The 15433-nt window shown below is 40.6% G+C and overlaps 1 protein-coding gene across 1 annotated transcript in view; it reads right to left on the bottom strand.

Annotated features, from left to right (window-relative positions):
* The window catches only part of FYB2 (FYN binding protein 2), a 69475-nt gene that overhangs the window by 26922 nt on the left and 27120 nt on the right, over positions 1 to 15433 (bottom strand). Inside the window, exons 5-9 of the mRNA XM_007480524.2 lie at positions 12525 to 12613; positions 9863 to 9897; positions 7916 to 7947; positions 6131 to 6224; positions 1596 to 1671 (exon numbers count right to left, since the gene is read on the bottom strand). Coding sequence (XP_007480586.2) covers positions 1596 to 1671; positions 6131 to 6224; positions 7916 to 7947; positions 9863 to 9897; positions 12525 to 12613 — 326 coding nt within the window. The remainder of the gene's footprint in view (positions 1 to 1595; positions 1672 to 6130; positions 6225 to 7915; positions 7948 to 9862; positions 9898 to 12524; positions 12614 to 15433) is intronic.

The following is a 15433-nucleotide window of genomic DNA, read 5'->3' as shown; positions in this document are numbered from 1 at the left end:
TCTATTTTTCCATCTGACACCACTGGTGGTATTTTGTAAGCCCAATTCTCTTAAAAAACAGTTGGTTCCATTGTCTATGGATCTATTACTGGAGATTACAGTATACATGGAAGGATGGATCTTAGGGATTTAGTATTTCATAGGCTGTAAATGCTGACATGAGAGGATAAAGACAACCATAGGGGCTATCATGAATGATCTTCTCACTTTCAAACAGATCATGAATGAAACTGAAACATCCCTAAAATTTCAAATCTGATGTGGCTCTCTTAGAGTTTCCCTGGAAGAATAAGCATGGTGCCTTTGAGGGAGTGAGCAAAGGTCTCAAAGACTAAGGATCCGTCCCTGTTAGCTGAAGGGTGGGGAAAATGAGAAGAACACAGTCACCATTGCTCTAAAGTGACACCCCAAATTACCCCAGGATGGTTCAATGACTCTTCCTTCCATTGTCGAAAGCTCTATGTTCTTCCCACTATGTTCCTTGGAAGCTACCAAATTTACTCATGTTCCTTGCATGATTCTAGTGACATGCTCCCAATCTGAAATAGAATTTTTACTCAAAAGCCATTTTCCACTTGGAAGACATGATTTCATTGAATGCTTTTTGTGACCTGTGATCACATTCATTTCTCTCTTTCTTCAAAGCTTCAGCTCTCTACCTGTCCATTCTTGTCCATTCTCTGTAACTCCTGGCCATGTCATTGGGGTCAACGCAAACCCTGAGGTTCTTCTTTTTGTAATTATGTCAAATCAAACTAAACCAGAAAACAATGTATTTTTTATCATAGATCTACAGCAAGGTACCTATACACATTTAGCAAGCATCCATAATGCATAGATATGCCAAGCTCCCTTGGTTCCAGGATTCCCTACATGGATGGACCAATTTTGGTAGAAACAACTCATATCAGTATCAAGCTTCCATCAGGTCCAAAGAATTATTGCTTCTTAAGGTATTATTTACATGTGTTTCTATCAATGATCCCACTATGGGAATGAGAGGAAGGGAGCAGCTGTGGGAGAGAGAGGGAGGTCAGTCTCCATGTAGAGAGTGGCCTCCTTCCTCTCTGCTTTACACTATCCTGGTCTTGTGTTAACTCTGGTTCCGGTACTTCTTCCTTCAGGGAGGATTTCGGAACCTCCACATGTTGGTGTCTTCTTCCTCCCCACATTATCATGTGTGTATCTGTCTGTTTATGGATCTCTCACAAGAATGTAAACTTCTTGAAGACAGTGACTATTTTCGTTGTTTTGTTGCCACCCAGAGTGCCTGGCACTTTATATTTGTTGGCTTGTATTGGGGTGGGTTAGGAGGTTGGTTTAATCTTGGATCCTAGATAAATGGCCCTAAAATAATGTCCCCTTTATTCCTCTAGCTCTCAGGATTCTTTCTGACTCAGGTGCCCTTTCTCACTCTCTCTCAGCAAAAGTGGGTGGAAGACAGCTGCCACTGTATTTACAGTTCTGTTTTGGCTCAAATAGCAAGCATGGCTGGAATAGTAGGGAAAGAACAATGCTTACAAAGCTTGGCTTACGCTTAGACAGTGACACCCTCACAGGGTCTGCCTTCTTATGGATACTGCTGAGGCACTTACCTATCTTTAGGCGCAGGAGGCTCCTTTTGACTCTATAGTCATCCTTCACCTGGGATTTTCGAAGAATGCCTTCAAACTATCAACATAATTGTTTATATCAATAACAATCTTGTATTAAAAATCATCAAAACATAAACATCAAAAAATCTTATAACAATAAATGAAGAAAAAGGCTTTGACAAAATATAACATTCATTGCTGTTAAAAACACGGGAAAGTATGGGTACAAATTTCTCTTAAAATGATATGAAGGGGGGCAGCTGGGTGGATCAGTAGATTGAGATCCAGGTCTAAAGATGGGAGGTCCTAGGTTCAAATCTGTCCTCAGACACTTCCTAGTTGGGTGACCCTGAGCAAGTCATTTAACCCCTATTGCTTAGCCCTTACCGCTCTTCTGCCTTACAACCAATACACCATATCAATTCTAAGATGGAAGGTAAAGGTTAAAAAATATAAAGCATTTACCTAAAGGCATCAGAAAGTATTATTTGTATGGGGATAAGCTCAGGAGTGGAACAAGAATGGCCATTGCCACCCCCCAGTATTATTTAATATTATATTAGAAATGGTAACAATAACAATAAGAGAAAGAAAAGGAAATTGAAGGAATAATGGGCTAAGAGGTAGCCAAATTATCTCTTTGCACACACAGCAGGGAAAATCTTAGATACTCAACTAAAAAGTTAGTTGAAACTATCGATAATCTTAGCAAAGTGGAAAGATATAAGATAAACCCACATAAACTATCAGCATTTCTATATCTCACTAACAAAGACCTGAAAGATGGGATTAAAAGAGACATCCCATTAAAAATAACCACAGACAGAAAAATAAAAACAAAAACCTGGGAATATACCTTCCAAAACAAACCCAGGAACTACATGAACATAATTATAAATCACTTTTTATATAAATAAAGTCAGAGATAAATACTTGGTGAAATATTAATTGATGGATGGGCAGAGCCAATATAATTAAAATGACAATGCTACCTAGATTAATTTACTCATTCAATGGCATATAAATTAAACTACAAAAACTTTTTTTGTGCTAGAAAAAAAATAATTCATTTGGAAGAACAATGGATCAAGAATATCAAAGAAATTAGTGAAAAAAATGTAAAGGAAGGAAGTTTGGCAATACCAGATTTTAAACTACATTATGAAGCAATACTTATCAAAACTATCTGGTATTGGCTAAGAAATAGAAAGCTTGATCAGTGGAACAGAACAGACATGCAACATCCTGTAGCAAAAGATTATAGTAACTTTGTATTCAACAAAAGTTTTGGGTAAAAGAACTCACTATTTGGTAAAAATTGTCTACAATTAGAAAGTAGTTTGGTAGAAACTAAGCATAAAACACTATTTTACACCATTCACTAAAATAAAATTAAAATGGATATGTGACCTGACATAAAGCGAGCTATCATAAGCAAATTAGAACAATAATACATTCCCTATCAGATTTAAGGATATGAGAGAAATTTATAAATAAACAAGAAATAGAGCATATGTAAGATACAAAATGGATAATTGATTATATTAAATTGAAAAGGTTTTATACAAATAAAACTAATATAGACAAGATTAAAAGGAAAGCAGAAAATTGATGGGGGCAGGGAAAGGAAATTTCATGGACAGTTTATGAGCTGGATGTTTCATAACTAAAATATATAGAGAACTTTTTCAAATTTATAAAAATAATAATCATTTTCCAATCAATAAATGGTCAAAAGGCATGAACAGACAATTTTTGAATGAATAAAGTAAAGCCATTTAGAGGCATATGAAAAATGATTTAAATTTTTGCTGATCAGGGAAATGCAAACCAAAGCAGTTCCAAGATATCATCTCACACCCAACAGATTGGCTTAATGATAAAATGAAAGATATTGGGGGTGTGTGTGAAAAGGTGGAGACACTGGTACGTAGTTGGTGGAACTGTTTACTAGTCCAACCATTTTGGAGAGCAATTTGGAATTATGCCCAGAGAGTTATAGAACTGGGTATACTCTTAGACTCAGCAATACCACTACTGGTATATGATTGTGATAGAATTCTACTGTGTCAAGAGAAATGATGAACAGATTAATTTAGGAAACAAATGAACTTGGAAGGGCCTCCATGAAATTATGAAGAATGAAAATGCAGAGAACTAAAAACTTTACATATGGCTACAGAATGAATATTATAAGAGTAACTTGTGAATGTCCAGCTCCAGAGAATAGAAACATGAAAGATTTTATTTATTTATACATTTTTTGGGGGGCTGTGTAATGCCTTCTGTAGTTTGAGTGATAGAGGGTGAAATTCCTGGAAATTTTAATTTAATCAACAAATAGTATATTAATAAGAAAAAAGAATGTTTTCAGCATCATTGATCTAAACTTAGGCCAATCAGTAAAGTTTGTAAGAAATTCACTTCCATTTAAAGATGTGATTTCTTTTTCATCTTGTCATAAATTAAAGAAAATGACATTCCTTTAAAATGACTTGTTAATTATAAGATCAAAGGATTTAGGACTAGAAGAAAATTTAGAATGTTTTGCACACAATACTGTTAAATTGTTTCAGTCACGTCTGACTCTTCATGATCCCATAAAGAACCTTGGGAAGGGCTCACAATGCAAATATTAATAACCTGTGGAGTACAGTCAACTCCTACTGATGGTGCAGTAGATAGAATGCCAGGACTAGAGTTAGGAAGACCGATATTCCTGAGTTCAAATATGGCCTCAGACATTTACTAGCTGTGTGACCCTGGGCAAGTCACTTAATCCTATTTGCCTCAGTTTCTTCATTTGTAAAATAAGCTAGAAAAGGCAATGACACACCACTCCAGTATCTTTGCTAAGAAAATCCCAAATGGGGTCATGAAGAGTGAGAAATGACAAACAATTGAACAACAACAACCATAAACCATCAACTCTAGCTTCTGCATATAAAATTCAAATAGATCTTATGTTTCTTCTTATACTGTGATATGCCTTATTAAGCCAATTTTCATTTTATCAGAATAAAGAGGAGGGAAAGTCATCCTATAACACTGACATTGATGGAAAAATGAGGTCAGTGAGGACTTGTATATAATCACACCAAAACCAAAAATAATGCCTATAGCACTTTAAGGAGTGTGTAATCTGTTCTCGTTTGATCCTTACAACAATCTTTGGGAGAAAATTTAGAATGTTTTGCACATAATAACTGTTATTCCAGTCACATCTGACTCTTCATGGTCCCATAAAGAACCTTGGGAAGGGCTCATACCTCCCATTATTTGTAATTAAATTAGGCTAAGGTTATTAATTGGGGCCCTTGAAATTCCTTTGTATTATCTTTGTGAATTTGATATTTACTTATCTTCATCCCTCCTGTCTTCCAGTAGAACAATAAACTCCCCAAGGGAAGAATTGTTACATACTTTGTCTTTGTAATAATAATTTTATTGTTTTTGCTTGAGTTGTGTCCAACTCTTTGTGTCCAACCTGATTTGGGTTTCTTTTTCTTTTTCAAACCCTTGCCTTCCTTCTTACAATCAATACTAAATGTTGGTTCCAAGGAAGAAGAGTAATAGGCAATGGGGACTAAATGACTTGCCCAGCGTCACACAGCTGGAAAGGATCTGAAGCTACTTTTGAACCCAGAACCTTTCATCTCTGGGCCTGACTCTCAATCCACTAAACCACCGACTTCACCTACCTCCCATTTGGATCTTCTTGGCAAAGACATAGAATGAATGCATTTTCTTCTCCAGTTCATTTGACAAATCAGGAAACTGAGGCAGAGTTAAATGACTTGCCCAGGGTCACCCACCTAGTAAGAGTCTGAGGCTTTAAGAGCCTTGGATTTAAACTCATGAGATGAAATATGAGATTTAAATGGATGGAGATGAATCTTCTTGACTCTGAGGTAATAATAATAATAGTAATAATAGTTGGCATTTACATAGCGCTTAAAGGTTTGTAAAGTATTTCCCATATGATATTCTTCTCAGCATACTATATCCTCATCTCTGTGACAGTCCCTTGTATATGGTAGGCACTAATAAATGCTTGTTATATTAAAGAAATCCTTAAGTTACTTTAAAGAAGCTCACATGGTTCCTATAAGTAATTACAAACTAAACTGATATCTAAGACTCAAATCCTGCCTCAAACTTTGACATTGAGAAGCCGTAGGACTCCGAGAAATCCAAAGGTGGATAATAACCATTTCCTGGAAAGACCTTGGAACACCAAAAGGAATGTGGGACATAGAATATAGGCTATGGGAGTGTGACAGGACCACCACAACCATTCGAGTTCATTTTATGGTCACCTTTCCATTATCAACTCTCAGAAACTGGGATTCACTTCATCATAACTCAGTGAGCACTTACTAAGCACCTACTATGTGTAAGGCACTGTGCTAGGGGCTAGAGACTTCAAAGATCAGAATTACCCAAAGCCCCTGCCCTCCAGAAGGCTTGGGGATGAGATGCAGAGTGCCTGGAAATAATGATTCGAGGATGGAGATGATTAAGCCAATAGATACCTTCTTAGGATTCGGGTCCTTGTCTTTTTTGGGAAGCTTAGTTTCTGGAGGCTGTTTTCCCTTCTTTCTGTCCTCCCCAAAGGCATGTTCATGGCTGAAAAATGAAGAGACAGCAGGGCAAAGTCTGTTCCGAGCATAGTCTAACATGTAGCAACAAGGAACACGTATTGATGAATTAGAGCCTGTCGCATCTCAGTCTGCCTGGAGTTGGCTTGAACCCCTTTTTGGGGTGGATGAGAACCCCAGGGTCAAGTGAGCCACAAAGGCTGCTCCTCCAGCCAGAAATCCCTTTGCTCCCCCATGCAACTGGAAGGGAAGAGATTTGTTTCTAGCACAAAGAGTTTTATTCTTAAGCCCACCTGCCACAGGAGTTCTTGGGCATCTAGGCTCCCTTACCCAGAATTAGTTGCCTTCAGTCAACATCTGACACACAGAGAAAGGGGCAAAGCCAGATGTTAGCAGTGTTCAGGAGTCCAATTTCTACTGTGTAAAGGGCCCTCAATGAGGAGTCAGAAATAGGCTCACAGAATCCCAGAATTTGGAGGGGAGCTCAGAAGTCACCTTCTCCAACTTCCACCTGAGTAAGATGCTCTTCCCCAACTACCCCGAGGAATGGACACTCAGCCCTTCCACAGGAGCTTCAGAAATAGAGAACCAACCAGCTCTCCAAACATCTCCTTCCTTGTGATCACTGGAATTTTTTTTCCTTCCATCAAGCGGAAATCTGGTTCTCAGCAACTTTCTCCCTTTGCATATGCCCTCAGAGTCAAAGTCGAACAAAATGCATTCCTCTTACTGAGGATAACCCTTCACATACTTGAAGATGACTAGCATAGCTCCCTGTGCGAATCTTCCCCATATTCTTTAGCCATTCCTTGCCAGACATGGTCTCCTCTACTTGCCAACCTGTTTCCCCTCTTCTAGAAACACTTCTGTTTGACACCGTCTTTCCTAATTTGTGACTCCTAGAATTGATTTTAATTCTCCAAGTATGATCTGCTGTGGCATCATCTCATCATGGATGCTATGCCTTTTTTAGATTTGCTTTAATTCACATTGACTGACATCAGGTGCCAGATGGAGGATTCTCTGCTTCATTTTTATCAAGTTGGACCTGATACTAATTTTTAATATAAGTGCCTGATTTCCAAAAAGCTTGGCACCCCTTTTGATCTTTTCCTGTCCCTTGGAGACAAGAGGAATAATCCCTCCCCCTTTGCCACAGAACTAAAACAGGGGAAAGGCAAGACAGAGATGCAACAGGCTCTAATTCTAATACCTTAGAAGGGTAATAGAGATATGACCAAAAATCCCTCCAATAATTACTTCTAGTTTGTAAAATCATTGGGTTTAGAGATGGAGGGCAGCTTAGGTACTTCCAAGTACTTGAAACCTGTCACATAGTTCTTTGTGGTCCCAGAAGTAGCAATTTTGGGATGAGAATCACCTAATCCAACAGCATTTTTAGATGAGGAAACTGAATCAAAAGGTAGTGAGATCCCCGTCCCTCTAGGTCACCAAGCTGAGCAGGGATACAAAATCAGGCTTCAAATCAACAGCTCTTCCCATTCGACTGCATTTCTGATCATTTCTCTTTGCCTGCTGGACTTATGGCTAGAGTTTGATCTAATTGTATAGCTGGATGGACACCTCGTCTAGGAGCTCATAAGAGTCCATAAGAAATGATAACTGGTTTAAAGACAAATTCCAACACTGCAAGTTGGTCAGACAGAGAGTTGGGGGAGAGAAGATCAGGGATGTCTTTCATTTTAGCTGAGAACTCACCTGAAGCCCTGATGGACAAAACTCTTCCGAGGCTGCAAGTAGAAGGGAGAATGTTCAGGATTGGAAGCAAAACACATTCAGATCAGTGACTTGAGCTTGACTTGGGGGGTGGATGAATAGGCAATAGGTCAAGACATGATTACCAAGTTAAAGCTTAAAGCCAGGGGACCAGGGACCCACGAGGTCCTCATCCCTCCTCATCAGCCCAGCCTAAGACCAACTGGAGGGTGTGTCTTAGAAGTGGCCATATTTTACTGCTGTTCCTCTGAGCAAATGACATGTGCAGGGGCACTCTGTTATTAATAATGGGAATTCCACCCGACTCCTTGAGCCAATACTATCTGAAAAACAAAAGTCACCCTCAGGAACCCTCCTTGTGCTTGAATTCCACTTCTAGAAAGAACTGAAAGTCAGCACAATGGCAAGTCATTTATCAGCAAGATAAATAAATAAATAACAACAATAATAATAACTGGCATTGGTTTGGTGCTTCAAAGTTGGCATGGCAACCTGATGCCAGTGATGATGATGATGATGCACTAGATCTAGCCTTTTCCTACTCCAGCTGACCCAGAGAAAAACTCACAGGGAACACTTTGGGGACTTGTGGATTCCAAACCTCAGCTGAGAACCTCTGATGTTCCTGAGCTGGAGATCTCAGGGGTGTGGCAGCCCTGGGAACAAAATGATCTAGATCTTAAGGCCTGGAACATGGTGGGGGAGTTTCAGAGCAAAATGTTGGCCCTGAACACCTGTGAAGGGGAGACTTTGCTTTGTGGTCCAATAGAACTTCATCTCTTTAGGGCAAGGGTTGTCTCACTTTTGTCTTTGTATCCCCTGCACATAGCCTGGTGCCGGACACATAGTGGGAACTTATTAAATGCTCACCGAATACAATTGGATTAGGTTTTTTGGAGAGAGCGTGGTTCAGGAGGCTGACTTAAGGACTGTTCTCTACATTTGGGCCACCACCATTTTGCTTCCCCTTTTCCATCCAGGACAAATCACGAAGTGGATTTTAAGCACTTGCTGTATATAAAGTATGGTGCCAAGCATATGGGCATCAAGGAAACCACAAGGGTCATAAATAGATCTGCATTTTCATAGGCTATAAGATTTTCTAGGAACATGACCCTCCAACACCAGAGGGTGCTGTGAGTAGGGCAAGAATCATGCTAGCATTTTACAAGAGGAGGCTGCATCCCAGAGAGAGAAGCGACTTTTCTCAAGTCACCTAGGAGATGGCATAGCAGAGCTTCCCATTCAGGGCCTCTGACTCCCCATTCTGGGCCTTCTCTTTGGCCTGCTTTGAAGTAAGAATGTGCTTCTGGCCACACTGCTTGTCCAGCTCTGGGATCCATGTGATGGGGAAACAGAAATGTTTTGGGGATGCAGCCTCCTATCACCAAGGAAACTCCCACAGCAGCTGAGGGCTGCCCATCCACTCTGGGAGAAGGGAAATCAGAGGAGCTCAGAAGTAGACTTTCCCCTCTGGCCCATTCGAATTCCTTCCCAATCACCTGCTCACCCCCAAATCTGCCCAGCCTCTGGGTACCTGCTGGCTATCCTCTGAACACGTTTACAGGTATTTTCAGGGCTTGAAAAGGTTTAAGGTGACTGCCCTCCTTGGAAGAAAGGAAATGGGATCTCAGGAAATGTGGGAGAACTCTTTCCTCTGAAAAGAGACTTTATTAAACGTAAAAAAGCAGGAACTGTCAGCACTAGATAAGGGGCTAACACCAGAAGAAGATCCTATCACTCCTTCCCACTGCGCCAGCTCGGTGCTCTGCCTATCAAAGGGCTGAGGGCTCAGCGCCCGGGCAATCTGCCCCCACAGATGCTCTCAGAAATCGAAAAGCTATTCAAGGTAACAAGATGCTTTGGAGTCAATTCTGTTACCTTGACATTCTGCTTTAGACATTTGCTAGGAAAGAGAGGAAAAATTACCTTCGCGATAACTTCAATTCCCATGTCGTAAATTGCTAAAGTAAACAACGAAAAAAAAGTTAGATTTCAAGGTGCTCCAGCCCTTCCTTTCCTCTCCCCACCCAAAGCGTGTACACATATGCTTCACTGGGCTAAAGCAGGTGGATAGATAACAGACAGGTTAAGAGGGAGCAGCTGGGATTTTGTTGAAAGCCCATCAGGCTTGAGTTCAAGTGTGACACTAACTGCCTGTCATTGGATATGTACTAAGCATGCTAATAGATCAATTCCCTCTAACTACATAAAAGGCATGATGGAGAAAGCAATCAGTAAACCTTAGTACCCCATATTATTTTATGAGCACACTATTATTTATACTGGAGCATTCCTGGCCAAGGAATTTTCAAGAGACACTCAATAGGGACCTGGGAATCTTCCAATTTTTCTCTTTTCCTTCCTTCCTTCCTTCCTTCCTTCCTTCCTTCCTTCCTTCCTTCCTTCCTTCCTTCCTTCCTTCCTTCCTTCCTTCCTTCCTTCCTTCCTTCCTTCCTTCCTTCATTCCTTCCTTCCTTCCTTCCTTCCTCTTTCCTCCCACTCTCTGTCACTCTCCACTTCACCTTTCTCTGTTTGTTTCTGTTTCTTAACAGAGTTACTAAACATATAGATCAAGAGAAAGAATTCTTTTAGATGTAGTTTAATTAGATCTTCTTTAAATGACTATATAGGGTCATAAATCATGGACTGCCATTGTCTCCCCAAATCCAAAATTGTGGGTTGACCCAAAGGGCAAAGGAAAGACAAATGGTAGACATGAAGAGATCATAGTATATTAACAACGATGACTTGTACCAACACAAGTGATGTCAAGTGATGCTCAGGAAATGAATGATTGCAAGAGGAGGTGGGGTCACCTAGGTAGAGTGAGCAAAATATGCACAGCCTAAACACTGTACTGTTAGCCATGGGCAGAATAGCTATGGAGGATTTACAGGAGGCTATGGGCAAGAATCATACCAGATGGGTTGTGATCTGTATAATAGGAAGGAATATTCATATCCAGGAGATCATAACATCATCAAAATATTGACAGAGTTGCTTGTGCTGAGTGAGCATAAGACTTTTAAGTTCTGGGTTTACTGCCTAGCCATATGATCATTGGCAAACTCATCTCTGTCTCTGGGCCTCAGTTTCCTCATCTTTAAAACAGACATAACAATAAAAGTATTCTGCCCACATCTTGGGGTTAGGGGTATGGTACCTTTTTGATCTGGAAAATCTGAGTAAAATTTTTTGGTGCTCCTTTTATACCAGAGAAGGTCTGATTTTTCTTTTTCTTCTATGAGGAGTTTTAGAGTGCATTATTATAAAATCTGGCTTAAGTATTTGGTCAGAAGTTATATATGTAAGTCAAAGTTAAGTAAAAATGTTTTCCCAACTTTTTCTGTGTCATCTGCTGGCCTTTGTGTATCCTCTGAGGCTTCTGAAAAAATCCCCCCAAATTACCACTCAAATTTTTATAGTGATCTGTGACATATTGAAACAACTATTGGGAGAATCACAATGTGAAAGGATACCTATTCTTCAATACACGTAGCCCAGAACTTTCATGGTGGGGGTGCTCTGTAAATCTTAAAGTATGCCTTTTTGTTGTTGTTGTTCATTTGTTTCTGACTCTTTGTGATCCTATTTGGGATTTTCTTAGCAAAGAGACTGCAGCGGTTTACCATTTCCTCCTCCACCTCATTTTATAGATGAAGAACTGAGGCCAACAGGGTTAAGTGATTTGCCCAAGGTCACTCAACTAGTAAGTGTCTAAGGCTAGATTTGAACTTAGGAAGATGAGTCTTCCTCACTCCAGGCCCAGCACTCTATCCACTGCAGTGCCACCCATTTGCCACCTAAATCATAATAGAAATGTGAATTATCAGTATTACTATTTAATATTCGCTTTCCTCAAGATCCTTCGAGCTCCAATATCCTGGGTCCCCTCCCAGCTCTAATGTTCTTTGTTCACTAAAGATTGCCTAGTTTCATGAGCGTTCTAGGTGTGGCCAAAAGGCAAGAGGAATTGTAAAACAACAATAACAACAACCCACCAACATAATGCTGTGGGTTTACCTCCCTTTTCCCCTTTACCTGAGAAAAAATTCTTTCCACAGAAAGGTCTGAGTTGCACCAGAAATACCTGATGCTGGAAGGTTAACAAAGCAGTGACTTCATCCAGTTGAGCCATTCCTCTGCCCTCCCTCAGACAGAACACAGAAACCTCATTCCCTAGGTCTGTTATCTCCCTCCACACACACAGAACAGCCCTGGGACTTCAAAGGAGATATCATAAGCAGAGAGGGAGCTCTAAGCCCCCTTTCAGGCTAAGTTTCTTACAGAAGGCGCAGGGAGAAAAAATTGATCATCCTATCTTGATTTCCTTCTTTTCTCCCCCCACCCAACATATCTACAAAATGAAGGACATCAAAGTAGTGGATAGGAAGCAAAAGAGGAAGAAACAGGCATGGAGAAGCACTGGGAAAGAACATTGATGCTTAACTCCTCCTCTTCCCCTCCCCTCAGGATAAAAATGGGATCATAGACTCAGCCACTTGGGTGTCTTCTCTGCCATGCCAAAAGTAGGCTAGGCAGCTTGGTATTTGTCCAATTAATAAATTCATCAATTTTGTGGACTCACATTTATCCATGTTCGAGATAATGAAGTCCTCAGGTGGCTTCTGGAATGGCATCGTTGCCTCGTAATTATTTGATTCTTCACATTCTTGGCTAAGAAGCAGTAGGGAGGAAGGGGGAAAATTACTTTCTTTTCCTTCTGTTAAGTTTCAAAGTTGGTTTCAGAGAACATGTATCTATCATCACAGTAGTCCTTTGAGGTACCCCCTGTTGGGGAATACCCATTTTACAAATGAAGAAACAGAGGCCAAGAGAACTTGGTATTTCTGTGTTTTAAATATGTTTATCTTACACTCTGAGGATGTCTAGAAATCTTCCTCTTTTATGAAAATGTGTTCATCTTTCTATAACTTGTTAACATCATCATCATCATTATTAGAGAAAAATCATTGTTGTATTGGTCAATGGAGTTCAGATAGAAATGATTCTGGGATAAACATCTATCCAATTACAATTCTTTTACTCTAAACTTTCGAGGGACTATTGCTTAGATGGGTAGAATCTCTGCTTCTTTCAGCTCAATAAAAGTATTAGGTTTTAGGCTTATCTTCTTCAACCTCACCCAAAGCATCCTTGGTACAAATCCATACAGGATGACAAAAAATAGATGTTCCTCCTATCGGTGCCACGTCATTGTGATTTTTTTTTTCAGTTAAGTTTTTGTATTTTTAAAGTTTTTCATTCCAAGAAGTTTGGAGACTGTGGCCAATTGGTATGATAACATCTATTAAAATATTTTTTAGTTTTCACAAGTGAGTGTTACGCCTGGCAATTATAGGTGATAACCCTCTCTGCAATAATACTTCATTTCCAGTATAGTCTGTAAGTTGAGTTCTTTAGGCTATTTTTAGTGTCTCTGTAGGTTGGGGATTTATTATCTGTTACTCCTATGATGGATAGTCAACATCTCATGCCACTAGCTATCATGCCATTCTAGCAGCTAAGTGATTTGTTGCTGGGTAATTAGTAGAGACAAAATTGTTCTTCCCCACAGTGACTTGTAACAGTTTCTCCATTTTCTTACACCATCCCCATCAATTAATAAATGTGGGCTCCACCCTTATGGTGATAATTAGGTCCTGAATGGCCACCACAAACCCTTCCATTTCTATGGACAAACAATGCAATTCATTCAGATATTTGCTTTCACACTTTTTTGTCAAGTTATGAACCATGAAAGGATGTTGCTGCCATCAATAGAAAAGGGAGAGAATAGGAATAGCTATGGAGAGGGAAAAATTTTGGAGAAAAGATACGGAGTTCAGTTTGGGACATTTCAAAATTTAGATGCTTGTAGGTCTTCCGGGTAGAGATGTCAAGTAGACAGTTGGGACAGGGGAATAAGGCTCAAGAGAGAGTGAGGACTGACTCTCTTTGTAGATTTGGGAGTCATCTGTATGGAGACAATGAAACCCCCTGGAAGCTGATGAAGGGAGGGAGGGAGGGAGAGACAGACAGACACACAGACAGACAGACACACAGACACACAGAGACAGAGAGAGAGAGAGAGAGAGAGAGAGAGAGAGAGAGAGAGAGAGAGAGAGAGAGAGAGAGAGGGAGAGAGAGAAGGAGAGGGAGAGGGAGAGACACACAGACACAGACACAAAGACAGAGACGGAGACACAGAAAAAGAGAGAGGCAGAGAGAAAGAGAGAAGAGGTACAAAGAGAGACAAAAGACAGACAGAGACCAGAGACAGAGGAGAGAGAGTGAGAGTAAGAGAGAGATAGACAGGGAGACAGTGATATATAGAAAGAAAGAGAGACAGAGACAGGAGGACATGGACAGAGACAGAGAGAAACAGAGAGAAGAGACAGAAGGGATACAGAGACGGAAGACAAAGAAAAGATAGACAGAGGAGAAGAGAAGGGGGGAAAAGCTGGGGAGCGAGAGAGAGAGAGAGAGAGAGAGAGAGAGAGAGAGAGAGAGAGAGAGAGAGAGAGAGAAAGAGAGAGAGAGCTAGAGAGAGAGAGAGAGAGAGAGGGAGGGAGGGAGAGACGGAGAGACACAGACACAGAGACACAGAGAAAAAGACAGAGAGAAAGAAAAGAGGTACAGAGACAGACAAAGACAGACAGAGCGAGAGTGAGAGACAGACAGAGACAGGGAGACAGTGATATATATATATATGTATATATATATATATATATATATATATATAGAGAGAGAGAGAGAGAGAGAGACAGAGAGAGAGACAGAGACAGAGAGAGACAGAGACAGAGACAGAGACAGACAGACATGGACAGAGATAGAGAGAAACAGAGAAGAGACAGAGACAGAGACAGAAGACAAAGAAAAGACAGAGAGAAGAAGGAGAGAGAGACACAGACAGAAAAGACAGGTAGAGAGGAGAAGATAGGGGAGAGAGGGGGGGAGGGGGGAGGGAGGGAGAGACACAGACAGACACAGAGACACAGAGAAAAAGACAAGAGAGAGAAAGAGAGAAAAGGTACAGAGACAAAGACAGACAGACAGAGAGTGAGAATGAGAGACAGGGAGACATATATAGAGAGAAAGAGACAGAGAAAACAGACATGGACAGACAGAGAGAAACAGAAAAGAGATAGAGAAGAGCTACAGAGACAGAAGACAAAGAAAAAACATCAGATAGAGAGGAAGGAAACCCCCTGGAAGCTGATGAAGGGAGGGAGGGAGGGGGAGGGAGGGAGAGACAGACAGACACACAGACACACAGACATGCAGAGACAGAGAGAGAGAGAGAGAGAGAGAGAGAGAGAGAGAGAGAGAGAGAGAGAGAGAGAGAGAGAGAGAGAGAGAAGGAGAGGGAGAGGGAGAGGGAGAGACACACAGACACAGACACAAAGACAGAGACGGAGACACAGAAAAAGAGAGAGGCAGAGAGAAAGAGAGAAGAGGTACAAAGAGAGACAAAAGACAGACAGAGACAGAGGA

This window comes from Monodelphis domestica, chromosome 2 (assembly GCF_027887165.1).
Source record: "Monodelphis domestica isolate mMonDom1 chromosome 2, mMonDom1.pri, whole genome shotgun sequence".
Taxonomy (NCBI): Eukaryota; Metazoa; Chordata; class Mammalia; order Didelphimorphia; family Didelphidae; genus Monodelphis; species Monodelphis domestica.
Note: the sequence above shows the minus strand (reverse complement) of the source record. Positions and strands in the feature narration are given on the sequence as shown.